The 20,774-nt window shown below is 45.6% G+C and overlaps 1 protein-coding gene across 5 annotated transcripts in view; it reads left to right on the top strand.

Annotated features, from left to right (window-relative positions):
- Positions 1-1,786: 1,786 nt before the first annotated feature.
- FAM171A1 (family with sequence similarity 171 member A1) overlaps positions 1,787-20,774 on the top strand; it is a 147,271-nt gene continuing 128,283 nt past the window's right edge. For all 5 annotated transcript variants that reach the window (XM_074001117.1, XM_045399623.2, XM_065520343.1 and 2 more), the window contains exon 1: positions 1,787-2,066. Coding sequence is in view for 3 of the 5 variants with exons in the window: in XM_045399623.2 (XP_045255558.1) it covers positions 1,970-2,066 (97 nt within the window). In the remaining 2 variants the exon portion in view is untranslated. The remainder of the gene's footprint in view (positions 2,067-20,774) is intronic.

Raw genomic sequence — 20,774 nt, 5'->3', positions numbered from 1 at the left:
TTTTGGTACAGTGCCTGCCATGTCTTAATGCTCAATTAATGAAATTACAGTAATAACCCTCCTTCTGGCCTGGTGTTCTGGAAGCAGTGTGGGGTAGATGATGGGTCCGGAGTGGATTTTTCTAGGTCCCCAGTGGAAATCGGAAGGTCACCACAGCGCTAGTTGGAAGAGAAGGTGGAGAGGGACATGAAGGTTGTGTGGAAGGCATACAGACAGGAGTAGGTTGAGAGAAAGAAAAGTTGAGGTTGGGATGGAGGGGGTCCCTAGGCTCAATGAAAGTCTAGAGGTTTTTCTTTTGGCGGGGGGGTGTGTTTTGAGACAGGGTCTCATTCTGTCATCCAGGCTGGAGTGCAGTGGCACGATCTTGGCTCACTGCAACCTCCCCCCTCCCAGGTTCAAGTGATCCTCCCACCTCAGCCTCCTAAGTAGCTGGGACCACAGGCATGCGCCACCCTGCCTGGCTAATTTTTTGTATTTTTGGTAGAAGCAGGGTTTCACCATGTTGTCCCAGCTGGTCTCTTAACTCCTGAACGCAGGCCATCCACCTGCCTCAGCCTCCCAAAGTGTTGGGATTACAGGCATGAACCATCACACCCAGCCAAGTCTGGAGGTTTTTGTGAAGAGTTTCAATTTTAGGGTCAGACTGACGTTGTTATTAGCATCTCGGCTCTGCCACTGACCAGGTGTGCACTTTTGGACAAATTCCTTAACCCTCCTTAGCCTCTTTTCTCATTTGTGAATGGGGATAATGCTAACTACCTCTTAGATCATGTATTGTGAAGATGGACAAAGAGTCTGCTTGACCGAACTACAGTCAGGCTCCGGAACCTTCTTCTAGGCCCAGTTGTGCCCTTCCTTGTAAAATCTACTTTCAGGAAGAACCCTGCTAAGTCAGTTTCAAGAATCCCCCACCCTGGATATCTGATCAGCTTCCCGTCCACCCCGTCCCGCCCCAGCCCTGCCAGGGTCTGTCTGATCTTCAAGAATCCTGTTAGAATCCCCCTTCCCCCGATGCTTCCTCTTAGTAATTTTCCATTCCCTGCCTCCCACCCTGGCCCTCGGTTATAAATCCCCACTTGTTCCTGCTGTATTCAGAGTTGAACTCAACCTTTCTCCCCCACTGCAGAATCCCATGGTAGCGCCTATACCTATTGCCTTGGTTCCAAAGAGGGTCTTCTTTGCTGCGCTTTCACACGTGTCATGGAATAATCTTTTTTCTTTAATAGGACAGAAATTTTTAAAGCACCTAGGGCCTCAAAAGAGGTGGATTTCCTCCCCGCCCTAACCCCTAGAACTATCCAAGTACCATTCCACCTGAAGCTGTCCACCCGCCAACACGTAGGTACTGCAGGCCTACTGCAGTCTATACTGGCTTAGGGAGTGTTCTTGCGGATCTTTAACACTGGGTGTGAAATCTACATTAGGGGACACAACTATATTAGGATGGCATGGGGGCGGGGGGGTTACATCCACATATCATGTCTCCTGCGGCCCCTCGGGTGGCCTGGTGTGATGAAAAGGGCTCCGCCCTGAAAGGCAGGTCTGGCTCTTCTGCGGGGCTGCGGGGATGGGGCGAGCCGTGTTGCGGGGGGGTCGGGCGGGGGGTGCGAGGCAGCGGCGCCGGTCGGGGGCTCCCTCGGCGCGGCGGCCGCCAGGTGGCACCACGGGCCCGGGGCCTGGACGCGGGCAGGGGCAGCGGCAGCGGCAGCGGCGGCGGCGGCGGCGGGCGGGGCAGGAAGGGGTTAAGGAACTGGCGGAGCTGCAGCCGCCGCCGCCGCGGCTCTTCGGGGAAACCCGGCGCGGTGCGCGGGAGGGAGCGGCCGGGGCGGCGGGGCCGGGCCAATCGGGCGGCGGGCCCGGCGCGCGGAGCCAGCGACATGGAGGGGGGCGCGGCGCCCGGCCGCCCGTGACGCGCCGCCGCCCGGCCCGCTCTCCGCTAGCCCGAGCCGCCGCCGGCCCTGCGGCGGAGATGAGCAGGTCCGCGGCGCTGCTGCTGTGCCTGCTGGGCTGCCACGTCTGGAAGGCGGTGACCAAGACGCTGCGGGAGCCCGGCGCGGGAGCGCAAGGTCGGTGGGCGGCGGCGGGGCCGGGGGCTTTGTGTCGCGCCGGGCCTGGCGCGGAGGCGGCGCAGGCGGCGGCGGGAGGGTCCCGGGCCGCGTGGTGGCGGCGCAGCCCGAGCCGCAGCGGGAGCCTCCGGGCCTGCAGCCCCCCTGCAACGCGCTCCCGAGGGGGCGGCGCGGGCCGGGGACGCGGGGTGACCTGGGCAGAGGCTTCTGGGGCCGGGGTCGGGGGCCAGGGGCCGGGGCCAGGGGTCGGGGCTGGGTCGGGCGGGGGGCACGCGCAGCTCCAGCTGCTGTCGCCGCTGCGGCGGGGGCTCGTCTGGATGCGCTCGGGGGTCCCCTTTATGCCGCGCCTGGGACACGCAGCTCTGTCTCCGATGCCGCCGCGGACAGAGGGGCCGCCCAGGGCGCGCCGCCGGATCGCACTCCAGCCTCCCCGCGCCGGGCTTGGGTCTGGGAAGCCCCAGCTGCTGGGCTGCGCTGGGCCCTTTTGTTGTGGCGGGAGGGGACGGCCGCCGCCCCGGGGTGCCCCCTGTGTCCCGGGACCCCGAGGTCCGCGGCCGCTGCCCGCCATCAGCCACTAGCCTGCCGCAGTTTGGGAAAGTTTGGGGGGTTCTCTCCCCCTGCCTATCTGACGTCTCTTCCAGACCATGAGGGATTTGCTTAGCGGCCCAGGAATCGTCTCTGGAAGGGGAGAAAGAATTGAACTGGGAGGCCCTCATCGCTCACCAAAAAAAAAAAAAAAAAATCCTTTCCAGGTCTGTTTGTCGCCAGCTCGTGCCTTTTGTCTCGTCTTTGGCCTCCACAAATCTGCTTTCCAGCCCCGGGGGTAACGTGGTCGCCTCTGAGAATGGCCACGAGCCTGTCTTTTGTTTTTAAAATCAGCGTTTTTTGAGGGGTCCCCCCCGCCCCACCCTAAAGCTTCCTTGGCACATTTTTGTAGGGACAGCGTCGAGGGCTCCTCTGTTGCTGGCGTTTTCAAAAGGGCCACTGAGGCCCGCAGATGAGCCTCTGCATTCACCCAGCAGCGCACCACTGCCTGGGCTTTTGCTGGGGGCTCAGGTCTCCGCGAGGGAGCTCCCTGCAGCCCTGTAGAACCCCCGGTTTCCAAGCCTGAGGCCTGTCCCGGCAGAAGGGTGTGTGTCCTGCAAAGTTGGCCCTGCAGGCCGAAGAAACGAGGAGTGCTGCATCCGAGGGTCTCCTTGCTGGGACCCCCTTTCCTCGGCTAACCCGCTCAGGGTGCCTGAGAGCAGAGACGCCCGGGCTTCCACCACGATGTTGTCACGGGGAGGAAAGGCTCTGCCAACAGTCTGTTGGGTTGAGTTTGTTGCCTACATGTTGAGTTGAAGGTTTTCATATCTAGCACTTGCAGTATCATTTCCTGGAATATCTTAAATGCATTGCTGCTTCTATGGCCATGGTAGAATATGACCGTTATGAACTGTGTATAGTTTTAGTAATGCATATCATGGAAGAGCAGACAGCCACAAAATACAAAAAGACCTGTATTTCTCTTCGTGTAGGAAACAAATGTTTAGGACATTAGATCATCAGTGTTGCATTGTAGCTTCTTTTATTAATACCCTACTGCTTTTTGAATCAGCTATTTTAGAGAATGATATTTGCACTTCAGCGAGACCATTAATTTTAAAGAGCAAGTTGAATTTTTCGTTTTGCACTTGAAATACCAATATATGGAAATATTAAATTCATGCACTTCTGAAATAGAGAAAGGATGGCATGTCTTCAATGTATACATGTATATTCAATGTATATATAACAGGTTTAGGTCTAAGACCACGTTTTACCCAGCTCTTGCTTCTAAAAATCTGCCTCTCAGGAATGGAATATTATGTGTAATGGGAGAGAAATGGTCAGCATGAGAAGCGGTTTCTGCCGTGGCTAGCAGTGGCTTAGTTTAGGTTATGGTTGGAGTGGGAGATCAAGTATCTTGGCATAGTATTCCACTTGCATTACTTCTTTGTTGTTATCTACTGTAAGGATGGCTTTTTAAAGCCTTGAGCTCAGGAGTTCTATTAGAAATCAGGTCTCACTGCCTGGCATCCAGATTTTGAGCTAGCAGCATTTTTAAGGGAATGGACAATTTCTCCTTTAACATTAGAAGGTCAGTCCCAACTCACTGAGTTCTTCAAAGCATCTTAACGTTCACTTGCTATAGTATGACGTAGTTTTAAAATTCATGTGTTCTCTGCTCTCCTGGATCATGTACACGAGGAAGACAAATGCTGCATCTGATTTCACTTTACATTTTCTACAGTAAATTATAGGTTGTTATGCATACACTTGGTGCTCAGATGGTGCTGAGTAAGTAAGCATCAACCATAGCTAATACCTACACCATAACGCAACCTTTAGTCATCATCATTGGCTTGCATTTTAAGAGAAAAGTTCAATGTTTACCTTTCCCAAAAACTAATTTGTAAAAATTTTGCTTTTATGTAGAATCTCTTGTTTGAATCATTTTTTGAACAAGCATTGCACATACATATTGTGCACCAACAGGATTTGGAAATTACTTTGGTAAAACTACTTAGAGACCTCAAACAGACAGAAATCATATACTGTAGTATTGCAACTAGATTGCTGGAACTAAATGACACCTTTTTTGTTAAATGAGTCTTTATGTCATCTGAGGAAACTAGCATCTGCAAAATTTCTTGGCATTACTTTGCTTTTTATATATTCAAGATCAAATTGGAGGTTTGGCTTCAGACTCTCTTCCCATAGCTGCTTCAGATCAGCAAAGTGATTTCCAGTGCCACCATCAGTTGTCACAGTGAGGGCTGGCTTTGTTCATCATGAATTTGAACTAGCTCTAGACTATGACTGTTTTTATTAAGTGTTTCCTCTCAGTTGCTCTTGAGCATTTATAGTATCGAATCTATTTTCTGGGAATTTTTCAAAAGCTGTGGTTCAAAAGTATTGACCCATTTTGATTTTCTTCACCTCTTTTACGAAACTGTGATGAGGCTGGGTTCAATAGAGAGGGCTGTTCTAGAAGAGCAGTAAGCTGTGCAGATGTACTCTTTAGGGATGTGTTTTTGAAGCCCAGGACTCTTATTTATGTGCCAAAAGGAAGGTCAGAGCTAGGTTGAGAACTTCATGCTCAGACATCGTATTGGATGATGTTTATTTTGTTGCTAGATATCTAGCAGGTGTTTGAGGCAAACCCGGTGCTGAACGTGCAAGGTGTTTTGCGATGACGTGCTAGCTTTTTGCTCATCTCAGAAAAGCTGCAATCTCTTATAACATTTGAGGTGAATGATTGGCTCTCTCTCTTCTCTAAGAGGTTCATTCTTTGCCAAACTCAAACTTCAGTTATTAGAACACTGGGATCTGTTGAAAGACCACGAAGCCATGTAAGGTATCAGGAGGTTCGTCCAACAAGCCTAACGTATGGAGACATTGTATTAAGAGCATGACTTCTAAATAAGATTCATGGGCTCAAGTCCTGGGAAACCGCAGGAGCTGGACTCACAGAGGCCGCTGGGCTTCCTCGCAAGCCAGCTGTGAGGGCTTTATGCAGGAGCAACAGTAATGTCTAGGGAATTTCTGGAAAAGTCTTTGAAATGACTTCATGAATTATTTTTGTATCTTATTTGTACTTGCCTATAATACTTCGTAACTTATAGGTTGTTACCTTAACATCTAAACCAAAAGAAGGAAAATAGTGCATGCATTTCTAAACAAATAGCTTTCAAGTTTTTTTTTTTTTTTTTTTTTTTTTTGAGACGGAGTCTCGCTCTGTCACCCAGGCTGGAGTGCAGTGGCCGGATCTCAGCTCACTGCAAGCTCCGCCTCCCGGGTTCACGCCATTCTCCTGCCTCAGCCTCCCGAGTAGCTGGGACTACAGGTGCCCGCCACCTCGCCCGGCTAGTTTTTTGTATTTTTTAGTAGAGACGGGGTTTCACCGTGTTAACCAGGATGGTCTCGATCTCCCGACCTCGTGATCCTCCCGTCTCGGCCTCCCAAAGTGCTGGGATTACAGGCTTGAGCCACCGCGCCCGGCAACATCTAAACCAAAAGAAGGAAAATAGTGCATGCATTTCTAAACAAATAGCTTTCAAGTATTAATACTTTCTCAGTTTTAATCAATTCTTTATTTTAACCAAATTACTGACATCTCAGTAAATCTAACTGTGCATCTTTATTATTGCTGGCAAATACTAATTTGGAATTTTTAGTAAATATTAATTTCCTACTTTTAGTAAACACTGCTTACCAAGAAAACATACGGAAATAAACTGGATAGACAGCAGGTATGTATAAAGCTGTATCATGAAGAAAAAGTTGAATAAAGCATATTGCAGAGATTTAGAGGAATTTGTCTTGTGACGACAAATACCTTGTGTACTTTTTGTGAAACATGTTTAGTGGAAATTATACACATCAGTAATGCTGTTATAGTTTGATCAAGTTATAGAGAAGTTTTTTTCACAAGTCATTTTCACTTAACATCACCAAATATGACTTTAGGACTCATAAAGACAACAGTTCTAGCTAAATTATTCAACTCCAGGAAACACAGAACTGAATATATTTTAAATGTATTTTAGAAATTAAGTTTCAGGCCGGGCACAGTAGCTTATGCATGTAATCCCAGCACTTTGGGAAGTTGAGGTGGGTGGATTGCTTGAGCCCAGGAGTTCAAGACCAGCCTGGCCAACATGGTAAAACCTCATCTCTACTAAAAATACAAAACGTAGCTGAGCGTGATGGCGGGCGCCTGTAATCCCAGCTACTCAGGAGGCTGAGGCAGGAGAATTGCTTGAACTTGGGAGGCAGAGGTTGTAGTGAGTGGAGATCATGCCACTGCACTCCAGCCTGGGCAACAGAGTGAAACTCCATCTCAAATAAATAAATGAAATTACATTTCAGTACCCAACCAATGAATTGTATGAAATAACTTTTTTAAAGAGAAATTCTACAGTGTAACCCAATAACATACCCTGAATTAAGAAAACCATTATTAAAAAAATAAATCTAACTTGTAAACAGGCAAAATTTGAGGCAACTAACCACTTTAGAAAGGGCTTCAGGATTAGTTCCCCTAAACAGCTGAGTCAGCATATGTCAGATGACTCCACCTTCTCTGACCAAGCCTCTGTTTCATTCGCTAGCTCCTCTTACTCCTAGATTCAAGTCTGTCTGCGAACATTTGCTCATCTTTCTTTCTGTCTGTCTGTCTTTCTCTCTGTGTCTCTCTCTTTTTTTTTATTTTTTGACAGAGTCTCACTCTGTCCCCCAGGCTGAGTGCAGTGGTGCAATCTCAGCTCACTGCATCACTGCACCCTCCGCCTCCCAGGTTGAAATGATCCTCCTGCCTAGGCCTCCCTAGTAGCTGGAATTACAGGTGCATGCCACCACACCTGGCTAATTTTTGTATTTTTAGTAGAGATGGGACTTCACCATGTTGGCCAGGCTAGTCATGACCTCCTGACCTCAGAAAGTCCGCCCGCCTAGGCCTCCCAAAGTGCTGGGATTACAGATGTGAGCCACCATGCCCAGTCCTTTTCTTTCTTTCATTTACCCTTTTCAGAATCTATTAATCTTTGTAAATTCTGGGAATTAAGCCCCTGTGGATGGATGACTGTGGCTTTCACATCTTTAGTTGATGTCATAGCTCCATCTCTTTATGTCCAGCGAGCTGGTAGACACCTCCACTTCAGTACTCTAGGTTTACCTCAAACTCCTTGTCCTTCCTTCTGGAGCCCAGCATTCCTGCTTCTCTGTTAACCAGACTCGAAATCTGAGTGTCTGCTTACATCCCTTCTCTTCCTTAAGATCCGTGCAGTAGAAATCTCATAGATAAATTTATGTAGCAAATGTTAGTGTCAGAAAGATATTGGGGATCGAGTTGATTTTCTTTGTTCTGGAGATGAGGAAACCCAGGCCAGGTGACCTAAGGTAAGTGTGCTCTCTGGCCACACAGATGTTGTGGTAGTAGAATAATGGCCCCCAGAATGTCTATGTCCTAATCCCTGGAACCCGTATGTGACTTTACGTGGCCAAAGAGACTTTGGCCAGGTGATTCCCTTAAGGATCTTGAGATGGGAAGATTAGTCCCAATTATCATCCAGCTGGGCCCATTGTAATCAATCACAAGAGGGAAGCAGGAAGGTCAAAGTCAGAGGAGATGTACTAATAGAAGCAAGGGGTCCAAGTCAGAGAGAGACTGAAGATGCTACATGGATAGCTTTGCAAATGGAGGAGGAGGCCAGGAGCCAAGTAATGCAGGCAGCTTCTAGAAACCAGAAAAGTCAAGGAAACCAATCTGACATCTTGGCTTTAGCCCAGTGAAACTGAGTTTGGACTTCCGACCTCCGGAACTGTAAGATGATAAGTGTGTGTTGCTTCTAGCCACTGAGTTGTTTGATCATTTGTTATGGCAGCAGTAGGAAACTAACACAGACCCTAACCCCTAAGAACTGTGAATTGAGATTCGCCCACACAGGACGGTGATGCAGCATGAACTGCTTTTTGGAACCAAGCTAGAGAAGTTACATTTAGAAAAGTGCATGGCGTTCTCGCATCGGTTTAACAAAATTCCTCCAAACTGGAGCCATGACAAGGATCATTGTGAACCACCTCAAGGACACCCACCATCACCAGAATAACTGTTTTCCTTCCAGATGAGGAAGGAAAAGTGGGCTATGACTTTTCTTATGTTTGGGTACATTGAGTGTGCTGTGTTCCAGAGCTGGGATTCACACCTGTAGGGAGAACATGTAGCCTCTGAAACCCCTGCCAAAAGCCACTTTCTGAAGTCTTGCTGGCTTTTTGGCTGTGCTCTAATTTTCGTTGAAACATATGTATTAGTAAGCAAATGAAGTAAAAGAAAACTGGGATGGGATGTTGCCATAATCCCTTCTGCCTTTATGTAATGAAATGTTAGGGACTGCCCCCCCACCCTCTACCCACCTGACTTGAATGGCCTCCCAGTTGTCCTTCCCAAGACTCAGCATGGCCCCTCTGAGATTTCTCCGCCTCTCTCAAGCAGATGCACCCCACCAGCTCCAGGGCCCAGGGCCATTTGAACAATCTGAGAAGCCCCCATGCTGATGAGGGAGGAGCACTGTGGAACCACCTGGGCAGGCCTTGGCGCTGCATCTGTTGAGGAATAGAGGAAGGGAGGAGTTGCTTGCTCTCCTGCAATTTTCATCTCATTTGGGAGCAAAAGAATCCAGTTCAGTGGGTCCCAGAGAGGGGAGACAGGTGACATTCAGGCAGGGTCTGGAACAGAAGCTGAAGGGGCCGCTGATGGCTTGGTGGAGTCATATGGGACTCCATCCAACCTCATGTCTAGGGGAAGGAGAAGGATGATGAAGTGTCCTGCCATCAGCCTCCTGCCAGGAAACTGAACTTAGAGCTGCAGAGAAGCCTGAACCTTCTCGATTTCTGGGCTTTGGCCAAAAGGTAGATAAATAATGGAGGAAGGGAGTGAATCACTCAGTTATTTTAAGGCCGATGACCTTGCCAGAGGTTAAGGTAGCATCCTTGTCTCTCTCTCATAGCTTAGACATGCTGTTCATTCATTTCTCCTACTTTCCACTGCATGTCTGCCTTAGCCCTCCTCAGGTCCTTGCTAAAGACAGCATTTTCTTCATGTCTCTCAGTTTTAATTTGTTCTTTCAACTCAAAACTCTCTTCCATGTTGTCTGTCTTCAAGCACCATTTAATTCACATTCCTGTCCTGCAGAATAATGCGAAGAATGTCCCTTTTGCCTGAAGTGTGAAGCCTGGATGACTAAGCCTGGCCTTTAGGACCTCCGTGCCTGTCCTCCAATGCCTTTCCCATGGTCTCCTTCTCTTCCCAGTTCAAATCATCTCCTCTAGAACATTTCCTTTATCCTCCTTTCCAGGGTTGCTCTACACCCTCACTTCCTTCATTTGTAGCTGTCCTCTTTCCTGCTCTTGAAATCAAGTTCCTAGATCTTAGCATCTGCTGTATGAAGACAGTGTGCAAAATACTTATTGGACAAAACGAGGTGGTCTGTTGGGGAGGGGGCATTATATTTTTTGCATAAGCTTGATTATTTCGCAATTCTTACCTCGGAAAGTTTACAGTCCTATTGGAAAATGAGTGGAAAAATAAATGCCTAAAGTGAGAAGGACATCAAGATGGTAGTTTTTATGTAATTAGGCATGAGTCTCTTGATTCAGATGAAACCCACTAACTCTTGTATGACTCAAAAAACGTTCAGCTACTGGTTGTCGGTAATGTTTCTCTTTTTGTTTTTGAGATAGAGTCTCACTCTGTCGCCCAGGCTGGAGTGCAGTGGCGCCCTGTCAGCTCACTGCAGCCTCTGCCTCCTGGGTTCAAGAGATTCTCCTGCCTCAGTCTCACCAGTAGCTGGGATTACAGGCACCTGCCACCACGCCTGACTAATTTTTGTATTTTTAGTAGAGACGGGGTTTCACCCCATCTTGGGTTTAGTAGAGACAGGCCAGCCTGGTCTCAAACTCCTGACCTCAGCCTCCCAAAGTGCTGGGATTATAGGTGTGAGCCACCACGGTGGCCAGTAACGTTGATTTCTAGATATTTCAAGGAGTTACACACAGTGGGATGCAGAAGTCTTATTTCAAGGAGCATAAGCATGTAGTCCATCACTCAGTGTTCCTAAAAGTTGCAAATTAAGTAGAAGAGGCCCCAGTTGATCAAATATTTAAAGTAGCTACAGCACAGACTGGACAATACTGGTGCTTTAGTGATTTTCATCGTCATTGGGAATCTCTGAATAATAATGATGGAAGAATTAGGTCCAGCTGTCTTATATTCCTTAAACTGGATGGGAAGAAAAGATGATCAAATGCGGATTTCATATGTTCATCCACATTTTGAGCTCTTATATGAAATATATAAGGACATTCAAATGTGTGAGCTAGTAAGATCTTTTGGAATTTGGGGAAGTAACAATTGGCTTAGGAAAAGATTACCTTGGAAGTGAGAATTGAGTTTACCAGAGATTGTTTTATCATTTTGTTTGTCTTGTTTCGATCTATACTCCTGCAAGGATAGAGAGGCATACATTTAATGAGAAAAGGCTCAGCTAGTTCCACATCAGATGAATATTTTTATTTTCTTAGATGTACTATCTTGAGCTCAGAATTTGAATAGGAAAATGATTGTATTTGTATTGGGGGAAAGAGTTTTAATGTCATTTTGGCAGAGCTGAATAAAGAGCACTGAACGCTTTTATTAAAGTTGTCCCCAATCCATAAAGTGAGTCCTATCAGTAAGATTTATGATTTTTTTTTTCTGAGACAGAGTCTTGCTCTGTCGCCCAGGCTGGAGTGCAGTGGCATGATCTCGGCTCACTGCAACCTTTGCCTCCTGAGTTCAAGCAATTCTCTTGCCTCACCCTCCCAAGTAGTTGGGACTACAGGTGCACACCACCTCACCTGGCTAGTTTTTGTATTTTTTGTAGAGACAGGGTTTCACCATGTTGGCCAGGCTGGTCTCGAACTTCTGACCTTAGGTGATCCACCCACCTCGGCCTCCCAAAGTGCTGGGATTACAGGCATGAGCTGCTATGCCTGGCAAGACTTCTGATTTCAAGAACAGCCATTAGTAGCCCAGTCTCAATGAATGATGTTCACTCTCTTCCTCTTTATTCTGACATTATTTGAGTGTGGTTGTGGTGTGGTTTCCTTGCACCGCAATTATGGCTTAAATCTCTTCTCTCACAGAGGAATCAATAAGAAGTGTATTCTAAGGGAAATGTATATTAACAGAATTAAAGCACGTGTACCTTGTATCTTAACATTTTATTATAAGTAACATTTGCTATTATCTTAGTTGTTTAATTATTAACAATTTAGCCTTTATAATTAATCATATTTTATTAATTATTTGGATGAGGACATTGATTATAATTTCTTATAACATAAAGGTAAGAAGAGGGCTTGCAAAAGTTAGATCCAAATTTAGATAAAAAATATAATAACCCTCTTGTGGGCAGTAACTATGGCAGTAACAAAGTTGCAGCATAGAATGGGTTAATTTTATTTTAATCCATGGGAAAAAGACTTAGATCTTTCAGGTGACTGTAACACTAATCAGGTAAAAAGTAGAAAGTGTGGCTTGGCTACCAGAACCGCCAGGCTGATGTTGGGCTGCCTTGATGAAGGCATGGTTTCTAGAAAGCAGATTGGGGCATAATCTTACTGTATCGTGAGCTGATCTGACCATACTTAGATGATTGTGGTTGGCCCTAGATGCCAGATACATTCAAAGGAGAGCTTGAAATCAGGTCTCCTGGCGTCGTATGCTCTGCTTGTCCATATGATACTGTTACCCATTCATGATGTTTGCTGGCGTTGGGCTGGACTGGCACTCCTCTGTGCCTACCCACCCCTGTGACAGAAACCACATTGTCCCTGGTCATGACAAGCTCAGCCCTGGAATAGCTAAACTGAGCTAATCAGAAGGAGGAAATCCAGGATTTTTTTTTTTAAGGGTAGCTGCTAAAGGGGTAGCTTCGAAGTCTTGTTTGTGAAAGATGGTTCAATTCCAGAGAGTATTTGATCTAGAGGGAAAAAAGGGAAACATGTTAGGGAACTTCTGATATTTTCATTGCGTTAGTTTTCCATTGCTAACTTAACAAACTGCCACAAATGGAGCAATTTAGCCACCCATTATTGTCTCGTATTTTACATGGGTCAGAAGCTTGGGTATAGACAGTAGGGTTTAACTAAGTCTCTGGTTGGGGTCTCACAACGTCAAAATCCAAGCATCGGGGCCAGGTGTGGTGACTTACACCTGCAATCTCAAGACTTTGGGAAGCCAAGGTGGGAAGATTGCTTGAACTCAGGCATTTAAGACCACCCTGTGCAACGTAGCAGGACTTCATCTCTACAAATAATAAAGAAATTAGCCAGGCATGGTGGTACACACCTGTGGTCCCAGCTACTCAAGAGGCTGAGGTGAGAGGATTGCTTGAGCCTGGGAGGTTGAAGCTGCAGTGAGCCATGATCACATGACTGCACTCCAACCTGAGCAACAGAACAAAACAAACAAACAAACAACAACAACAACAAAACATCAGCTGGGCCATGTTCCTTTTTGGAGGCTTTAGAGAAGAATTCATTTCCAAACTCAACCAAGTTGTTGTTAGAATTCAGTTCCTTGCCAATTCAGGACTGAGTCCCTGTTGCTTTGTTGTCTTGGCCAGAAGCCTTTCTGACTTCCATAAGGCCACCTGTATTCCTCGTCACCTTGCCTCTTCCATTGCCAAACCAGCACGCGTGCACCCAGGCCTCCTGCACGTCCAGTCGCTCTGACTTACCCTTCTGCCATGTCTCTCTGGCTACAGCTGGAGAAAGTTCCCTGCTTTTAGGGGTTCATTCAGGATATTCTCTTTATCTGGATATTCATAGCCCTAATGACCTCTGCAGTCACTTCTTAACACAACATATTGACAAGTTCCAGGGATGAGGGCGTGGATGTCTTTGGAGGACTCATTCTGCCTGCCCAGCTAAAATGTCGAGGATGGATCATGACCCTCTATCAGATGGCCAGAGGGTACCGGGAGGCCCATTTCTCTGCCTTTGAGGATGTTGAGAAGGAGGAAAAAGACTGCTGAGGGTGTCCTCTCGGATTCCGGACAAGTGACTTCCCTGTCCCTTGCCTCCCTGAGACTTTAGAACCCACCACGGACACACATTGCAAGGAAAACCGTCAGCTTCTGCAGTCCTGAAGTCTGTGTTTAAAGTGGTGCTGAGTTTTTGTATGTTGACTTTGAGGCCCTGGGAGTGGAGTTTGTTTAGATAACTGTGATTTATTAAATTCTTGGAATTGTCAATATTGATTTGTCTGCTGTACGTAATGTTAAATTGATACAATAGAGATAGGCACTGTCAGCTTCATTCACGTGGACACGTAAAACTAACAATGACGGATAGCAAACATGTGCTGGGTGCTTCTTACATGCCAGACAGTATGCAAAGGAGCTTGACAGATCATCTTATTTAATCTTCACATCAATCGCATGCAGCGTAAATATCAGTCTCCCTTTATAGAAGAGGACTGTGAGGTGCAAAGAAGTTAAACGACTTGCCCAAAGTTGCACATTAATTGGAAGAGTCTACTGTTATGTAGGAGACAGCCTGGACTTCGCCCCCCAGCTGTGCTGCTCTCTGACTTAGAGGATTACATTATAATTTCACACAATGTTGGTCCTCATAGCATTTTACCAGTGTAAATAAGGGGCTTTTCATGGGCCTCGTAATTTTCATGAACAGAGATGAAAACACCCCATGTGTGGTTCCTGTTTGCCCTTGAACCATGAAAAGGCAACCTTGAGCATCTTTTATGAGCAAAGCTTGGTACTTGATACTGCATGTGATCCATGCAGATAAGATAAGAAGAGACGCAGAAGAGATAAGCAGCTCCCAACAATAACTCTCATGAACTCTTAGGGAGGTCCAATAGAACAGAGTGGGATTTGGGTTTATACCCAGCTGGGATTGGGGGAATCTTCTGGCTTGTGTGTTCGGAGCCCATTAATATTTGGCAAACTGTTTATATAAGAAGAGAAACGTGTTTGAACCCAGCGATTGATGGGTTGAGGAAGGGAAGGATGAGGTTACGTGTAAAACATTCAGGTGTGATTGAATTCATAAAGCGTAATGAGATGCCTTTTTTCTCCTTTTGGCATAGAGTGAGGGCTTTCTTTGCTCTAAAATAAGTGTGAAATACCAGTATTTATTTGGTATTTGAACTTGTAAGAGTTTAATATTTTTCTTTCTTTTAAAAAAAATCTTCTAGACAGGCACAGTGGCTCATGGCTATAATCCCAACAGTTTGGGAGGCTAAGGCAGGAGGATCGCTTGAGCCCAGGAGTTCAAGACCAGCCTGGAAAACATAAGGAGACCTTGTCTCTACACAAAATTTAAAAATTAGCTGGGCATGGTGGCAGGCACCTGTGGTCCCAGCTTCTTGGGAGGCTGAGGCGAGAATCTCGCTCAAGCCCAGGCGTTGGAGACTATAGTGAGCCATGATCATGTCAGTGTACTCCAGCCTGGGTGACAGAGCAAGACCTTGTCTCAAAAAATAAAAATCCTTCTACTTCCTCTTTGCTTATACAAAGACTCAGAAAACTAATTTTAAAGTGATAGATGGTATTATGGGACTGTAATCAGTTTATTTTTTTCCAGTTTATCTCATGAAAATATCAGTCATACAAAGAAATGGAAACATTTTGCAGTGAATACCCATACGCATCACTTAGGCTCTATAATTAACATTTTATTTTACTTGCCTTATTACCTACTCATTTATTCATCCTTTTGTCCATCCATTAATCATATTCTATGCATTTTAAAGTATGTCTCAGGTATCAGTACTCTTTCCCCTAAACAAATACTTCAGCATGTATCTCATTAATTAGTGTTCCATATTTACTTATGCTTTTTTTTCCTCTTAGGGAAATTTACATACCAGGACATTGACAAATATTAAGTGCTAACCTAGGTATACACATGTGCAGTTCAAAACCTTATCAAGGTACCGAATATTTCCATCATTCCAAAACAGTCCCTCATTCCTTTCCTAGTAAATCCCTGCCTCTACTCTTCAGGGCAATCACAGTTCTGATTATTTTCTACCGCAGATTAGTTTTCTGTCTGTTTTAGAACTTCATATAAATTGACACTATGTGCTCTGGTACTCTGGTTTCTTTTATACACCATGGGTTTTTTGAGATCCATCCATTTGTTTTTGGTTTACTTATTTATTTATTTTGAGATGGAGTCTCGCTCTGTTGCTCGGGCTGGAGTGCAATGGTGTGGTCTCGGCTCACTGCAAGCTCCGCCTCCCAGATTCACACCATTCTCCTGCCTTAGCCTCCCGAGTAGCTGGGATTACAGGTGCCCGCCACAATGCTCGGCTAATATTTTTTGTATTTTTTTAGTAGAGATGGGGTTTCGCCATGTTGGCCAGGCTGGTCGTGAACGCCTGACCTCACGTGATCTACCTGCCTCGATTTCCCAAAGTGCTGGGAATACAGGCATGAGCCACTGTGCCCGCCGTTTTTTTTTTTTTTTTTTTTTTTTTGAGACAGAGTCTCACTTATTGCCCAGGCTGGAGGGCAGTGGCGTGATCTTTGCTCACTGCAACCTCTGCCTCCCAGGTTCAAGCGATTCTCCTGCCTCAGCCTCCTGAGTAGTTGGGATTACAGGTACCCACCACCACACCTGGCCAATTTTTGTATTTTCAGTAGAGACAAGGTTTCACCATGTTGGCCAGGCTGGTCTCGAACTCTTGACCTCAGGTGATCCACCTGCCTCGGCCTCCCAAAGTGCTGGGATTACAGACGTGAGCCACCACAACCAGGCCCAGATCCATCCATTTATCCCGTATCATCCAGTACTGATACTACTGTATCAGTAGTAGTTTGTTTCCTTTTGTTGCTGAAAAACGTTCTTCTGTATGAATATTCCAGTTTACCCATTCTTCCATTGCTGGGCACTCACGTTATTTCTAGTGTTTGGCTGTTCTATCTGTAGTTGTGTGAACAGTTTAGACAATTCTTCCATGGACATATTTTTCATTTCTCTCCAGAACATACCTAGGAGTGCCCTTGCTAGATCATAGGGTAGGTGACTAATTCCGTTCATAAGAAACTTCTAGACTTTTTCCCAAATTGGTTGTATCTTTCTATACTCCCCTTGAAAATATATGAGAAATTTTTTCTTTCTTCTGTTTCTCATAAACATAAGGTATTGTTAGTTCTTTAAATTTTAGCCATTTTGAGGGCGTGTATGTATATATGTATTTATATATATGAACTGATTTTTAAAATATAGCACATTCATTTTACTTTCCAGCTATAAATGGCTTGAGTTTTTGAATGCGGAAGCATTGTTAGAAACCAAAGTTGAGGTTTCACTATGATGTTTATGTTTATTTTCTATAATGTCTTAATCCAAACTTGTATTTTTCTTTATTCTGTTAGCCCACCAAATGATAAAATTATCTCAATGAATATCCTATTTGATTATGTAGTACCACTTTATCACACACCTACCAGATAAGCTATGGTGTGGGTAGGTGTGTGTGCATGTGTATTTATGTATGAATTCATGTATATTCGTGTGTATGTGTGTATGTGTGTGTGCCAGGGTAAAGAAGGAATGGGAGAGAGAGGAAGTAGAAACCCTTTTAGAGTTTAATATTTGCATGCCACATGTATAGAGCTGGAGGTGATATGGGACTGTTTTAATGCCTGTTCCCTCTTTATTTATTTATTTATTTTATTTCTTTATTTATTTTTTGAGACCGAGTCTCGCTCTGTGGCCCAGGCTGAAGTGCAGTGGCGCGATCTCGGCTCACTGCAACCTCCACCTCCTGGGTTCAAGCAATTCTCCTACCTCAGCCTCTCGAGTAGCTGGGACTACACGTGTGCAGCACCACGCTTGGCTAATTTTGTAGTTTGAGTAGAGAGAGGGTTTCACCAAGTTGGCCAGGCTGGTTTCAAACTCCTGACCTCAGGTGATCCACCTGCCTCAGACTCCCAAAGTGTTGGGATTACAGGCATGAACCACCATGCCTGGCTCTGTTCCCCTCTTTAAAGGAAACCCAGGTGCATTTGCCATTTAGAAGGTGCAACTGTTGATACACAAACAAAAGCCAGGGCTGGCCTTGGTGGCTAATGCCTGTAGTCCCAACACCTTGGGAGGCTGAAGTGGGTGAATCACTTGAGCCCAGGAGTTCAAGACCAGCCTGGGAAACATAGTGAGACCCCGTCTGTACAAAAAATACAAAAATTAGCTGGGCATGGCGGCATGCGCCTGTACTCAGGAGGCTGAGGCAGGAGAATTGCTTGAGCCTGAAAGGTCTAGGCTGCAGTGGGCCCATGATTGTGCCACTGCACTCCAGCCTGGGTGTCAGAGCAAGACCCTGTCTCAAACAGACAGACAAAACTAGCATCTATTAATCCCTAAGCAGCGTCTAGATGTTACTTGGGACACTTCATTAACTCTTTTGAGTCATTAATATATTGAGTCATTTCTTCAAAGTATTCTCATAACTTTAAAAAGTTAAGTTCTAAGCATATCTATTCCAGAAGTCAGAAAATTTGAATCAGCATTGATCATATCAAGAGCTGGTCTACTGGAAAAACTGAAATGCCTCCAGATTGAACGAACTGCTCCTACAGGTCTCTCATTTATAAAGTTAGACAGGATAGGATTATTTCCTTATTTCCTCTGCTCGTACCATTCACCTATTGTCTGTTGACAAGTCTTAGTGAAAGTATCGTTATTCCAGGAGCAGTACCTGTTGTAGAACGAAAGTTCAAGATGTCAAAGCAATTCTGAGGCCCATGGTGCTGGGTCAGCGGGAGCTGCAGCCCCCAGCCTGTTTCTTCTCTTTATGTGAAATGCCGTTGGAGAAAGGACTTACAGATCAGACTCAGTGCTTCCCTGGGCCTGGCTCCCCAGGCCTCTTCTTGAGACGTGAAGGGAGACAGTTGCCAAGTTCATTGCCTTGAAAGTTCCACTGTCCACCACTTTTTTTTGAGACAGGGTCTCTCTCTGTCACCCAGGCTGGAATGTAGTGGTGTGATCTCGGTGCACTGCAAGCTCTGCTTCCTGGGTTCAAGCAATTCTCCTGGCTCAGCCTCCCGAGTAGCTGAGACCTCAGGCACGCGCCACCACGCATGGCTAATTTTTATATTTTTAGTGGAGATGGGGTTTCACCATGTGGGCCAGGCTGGTCTCAAACTCCCGACCTCAGGTGTCCGCCCACCTCAGCCTCCCAAAGTGCTGGGATTACAGGTGTGAGCCACCATGCCCGGCCTGCCCACCACTTTTTATGCAGAGCTCCAGGAGCCACTTCAGAGGTAGGGAGGGACCTGGAGTGCAAGCATGGCGAGAGTTTTGGGCCACCAGGTGTGACTTGGTTGCACTCTATTCACTGGCTCAGCAGGCACACACCTGGGCTGTCCATGTCCCAGAAGGGACTTTGGAAGGACAATGCCTGGTGTTGATGACGTTCATTCTGAGTTGCTGTGTGATGGTGTTAAAGCTTGTTTTTCATTTGGCATTTCAGATGAGTGTGCATGCCCATGGGCTGATGCAATGGAGCTGAGCTGTTTTCAGGGTCCATGTTTGGGATCAGGGCAGAACGGAGTGTTGGAGTCAGGTCCCTCCCTTTACTTCAGGTTCCTCCCTTTCGTCCCTCTTGTTTCCTCTCTCCTGTGGTCTTTCCTAACTTTCATTGTGTTTCTGAGCTGCCTGCATTGTAGGAGTTGTACTGTGCAGAGAACAGTGGCGCCTGGTACTCTTCCCCTGCTGTCTACACTGCTGCGTTTTTCCTGGAGGTATTTTCCCACGCCCTTTGTCCGGCTTCTTTGGACTCTGCATGGAGACAGAGTTAGTGGTGTAAATAGCCCTTCTGTTGTTTCTCTTCAAATAGAGATTTTATAAAAAGAGATGATGTTTTCTGAACTCAGGACATTTTTCTTGCTTCAGTGCTCATGAGATAATGTTCATTCAGTCTGATTCCTCAGTGTAGAGCCATACGTCTATTTAGGGTTTCACGTGACAGGAAGTAATATTCTGGGAATTGCCAATCTATTATTATGTCAATGTTTATGGTATTATGAAAATATGTGATTATTCTGAGTTAAGAAAACATAACAGTATTAGAAAAATGTATGCATGTTATTCCAAGTATTGTGATCCAAAAAGTCAATATCTGCTTCTTAAGGATGGCGTCAAACTTTGGGTGTTTAATGGCATTTGATGATTCACAATATTCCCTTCTCATCAGAGGTTGGAGGTGATTGGTTTTTAGATGCCTCCTTTGGAACAAGGTTTTTCACTTCTCGCCCTCTTCTCTTTGTTATCTACCATCTGCTGGACATGTTTTTGAATGTGTGATAAGGCATATGGTTAAGGAATAGAAAAGTTAATGCATGCAACTGGTGTAAGTGGAAGACACAGTGGCTGCAGTCTGGTCAAGTCTGTAGCCCATCTGCCGGAGCACAGAGTGCCCTTTTAAAATGTGGCTTTGCTCTCCAGGCCCTGCATCCACGGATTGTCCAAATGTTGCTGGTAGCAAAATTAAGTCTATCCTTTCTCAGTGACTTCATTTGCACACAGCACATATGCTCAGCGCATAGTTTTAGGGATGCATTTGCTTCCCTTTACTCTAAACCTAAAGATTACGTGGTGAAATTAAACTCTGAGAGTGAGCCTTTTAGCCCATTCACCTCCTGGCAGAGCGAACGATTCAAATGGCTTTTAACACACACTTTGTATTCTCTTTAGAACTGATTCTTGTGCTGTAACTTGTGTTTTTAGTTGGATTTGAAATAGACAAAAGACTTTCATTGTGTACTTTCCCCACGACTTTTTGAAACAATTTTCTTCACCTACTTGAACCTCATTTGCCTTTATTTAAAACTTAAAATCACTGCCTGTACTGTTAGAATGTTTCTTTCTGTGTCTTGATGGAAATCTATTAGATGCCACATTAAATATTAAACTTGGGCATTCTAAATCAATACATGTTAAAGTGCTTCATAAATGCCAAGTAAACATGAGGGAGGAGCTACTAGCTTTTGGACCCTGGGTATTATTTATGTGCACTCATTAGACATTTTATTAATTGGATGAGGCCCATTCCTGTTTCATGTTCTTACTTCTGAACTCAGACTTCTTAAAGTCCATGAGAGAATGGACTAG

Source organism: Macaca fascicularis, chromosome 9, assembly GCF_037993035.2.
Source record: "Macaca fascicularis isolate 582-1 chromosome 9, T2T-MFA8v1.1".
NCBI lineage: Eukaryota > Metazoa > Chordata > Mammalia > Primates > Cercopithecidae > Macaca > Macaca fascicularis.
Note: the sequence above shows the minus strand (reverse complement) of the source record. Positions and strands in the feature narration are given on the sequence as shown.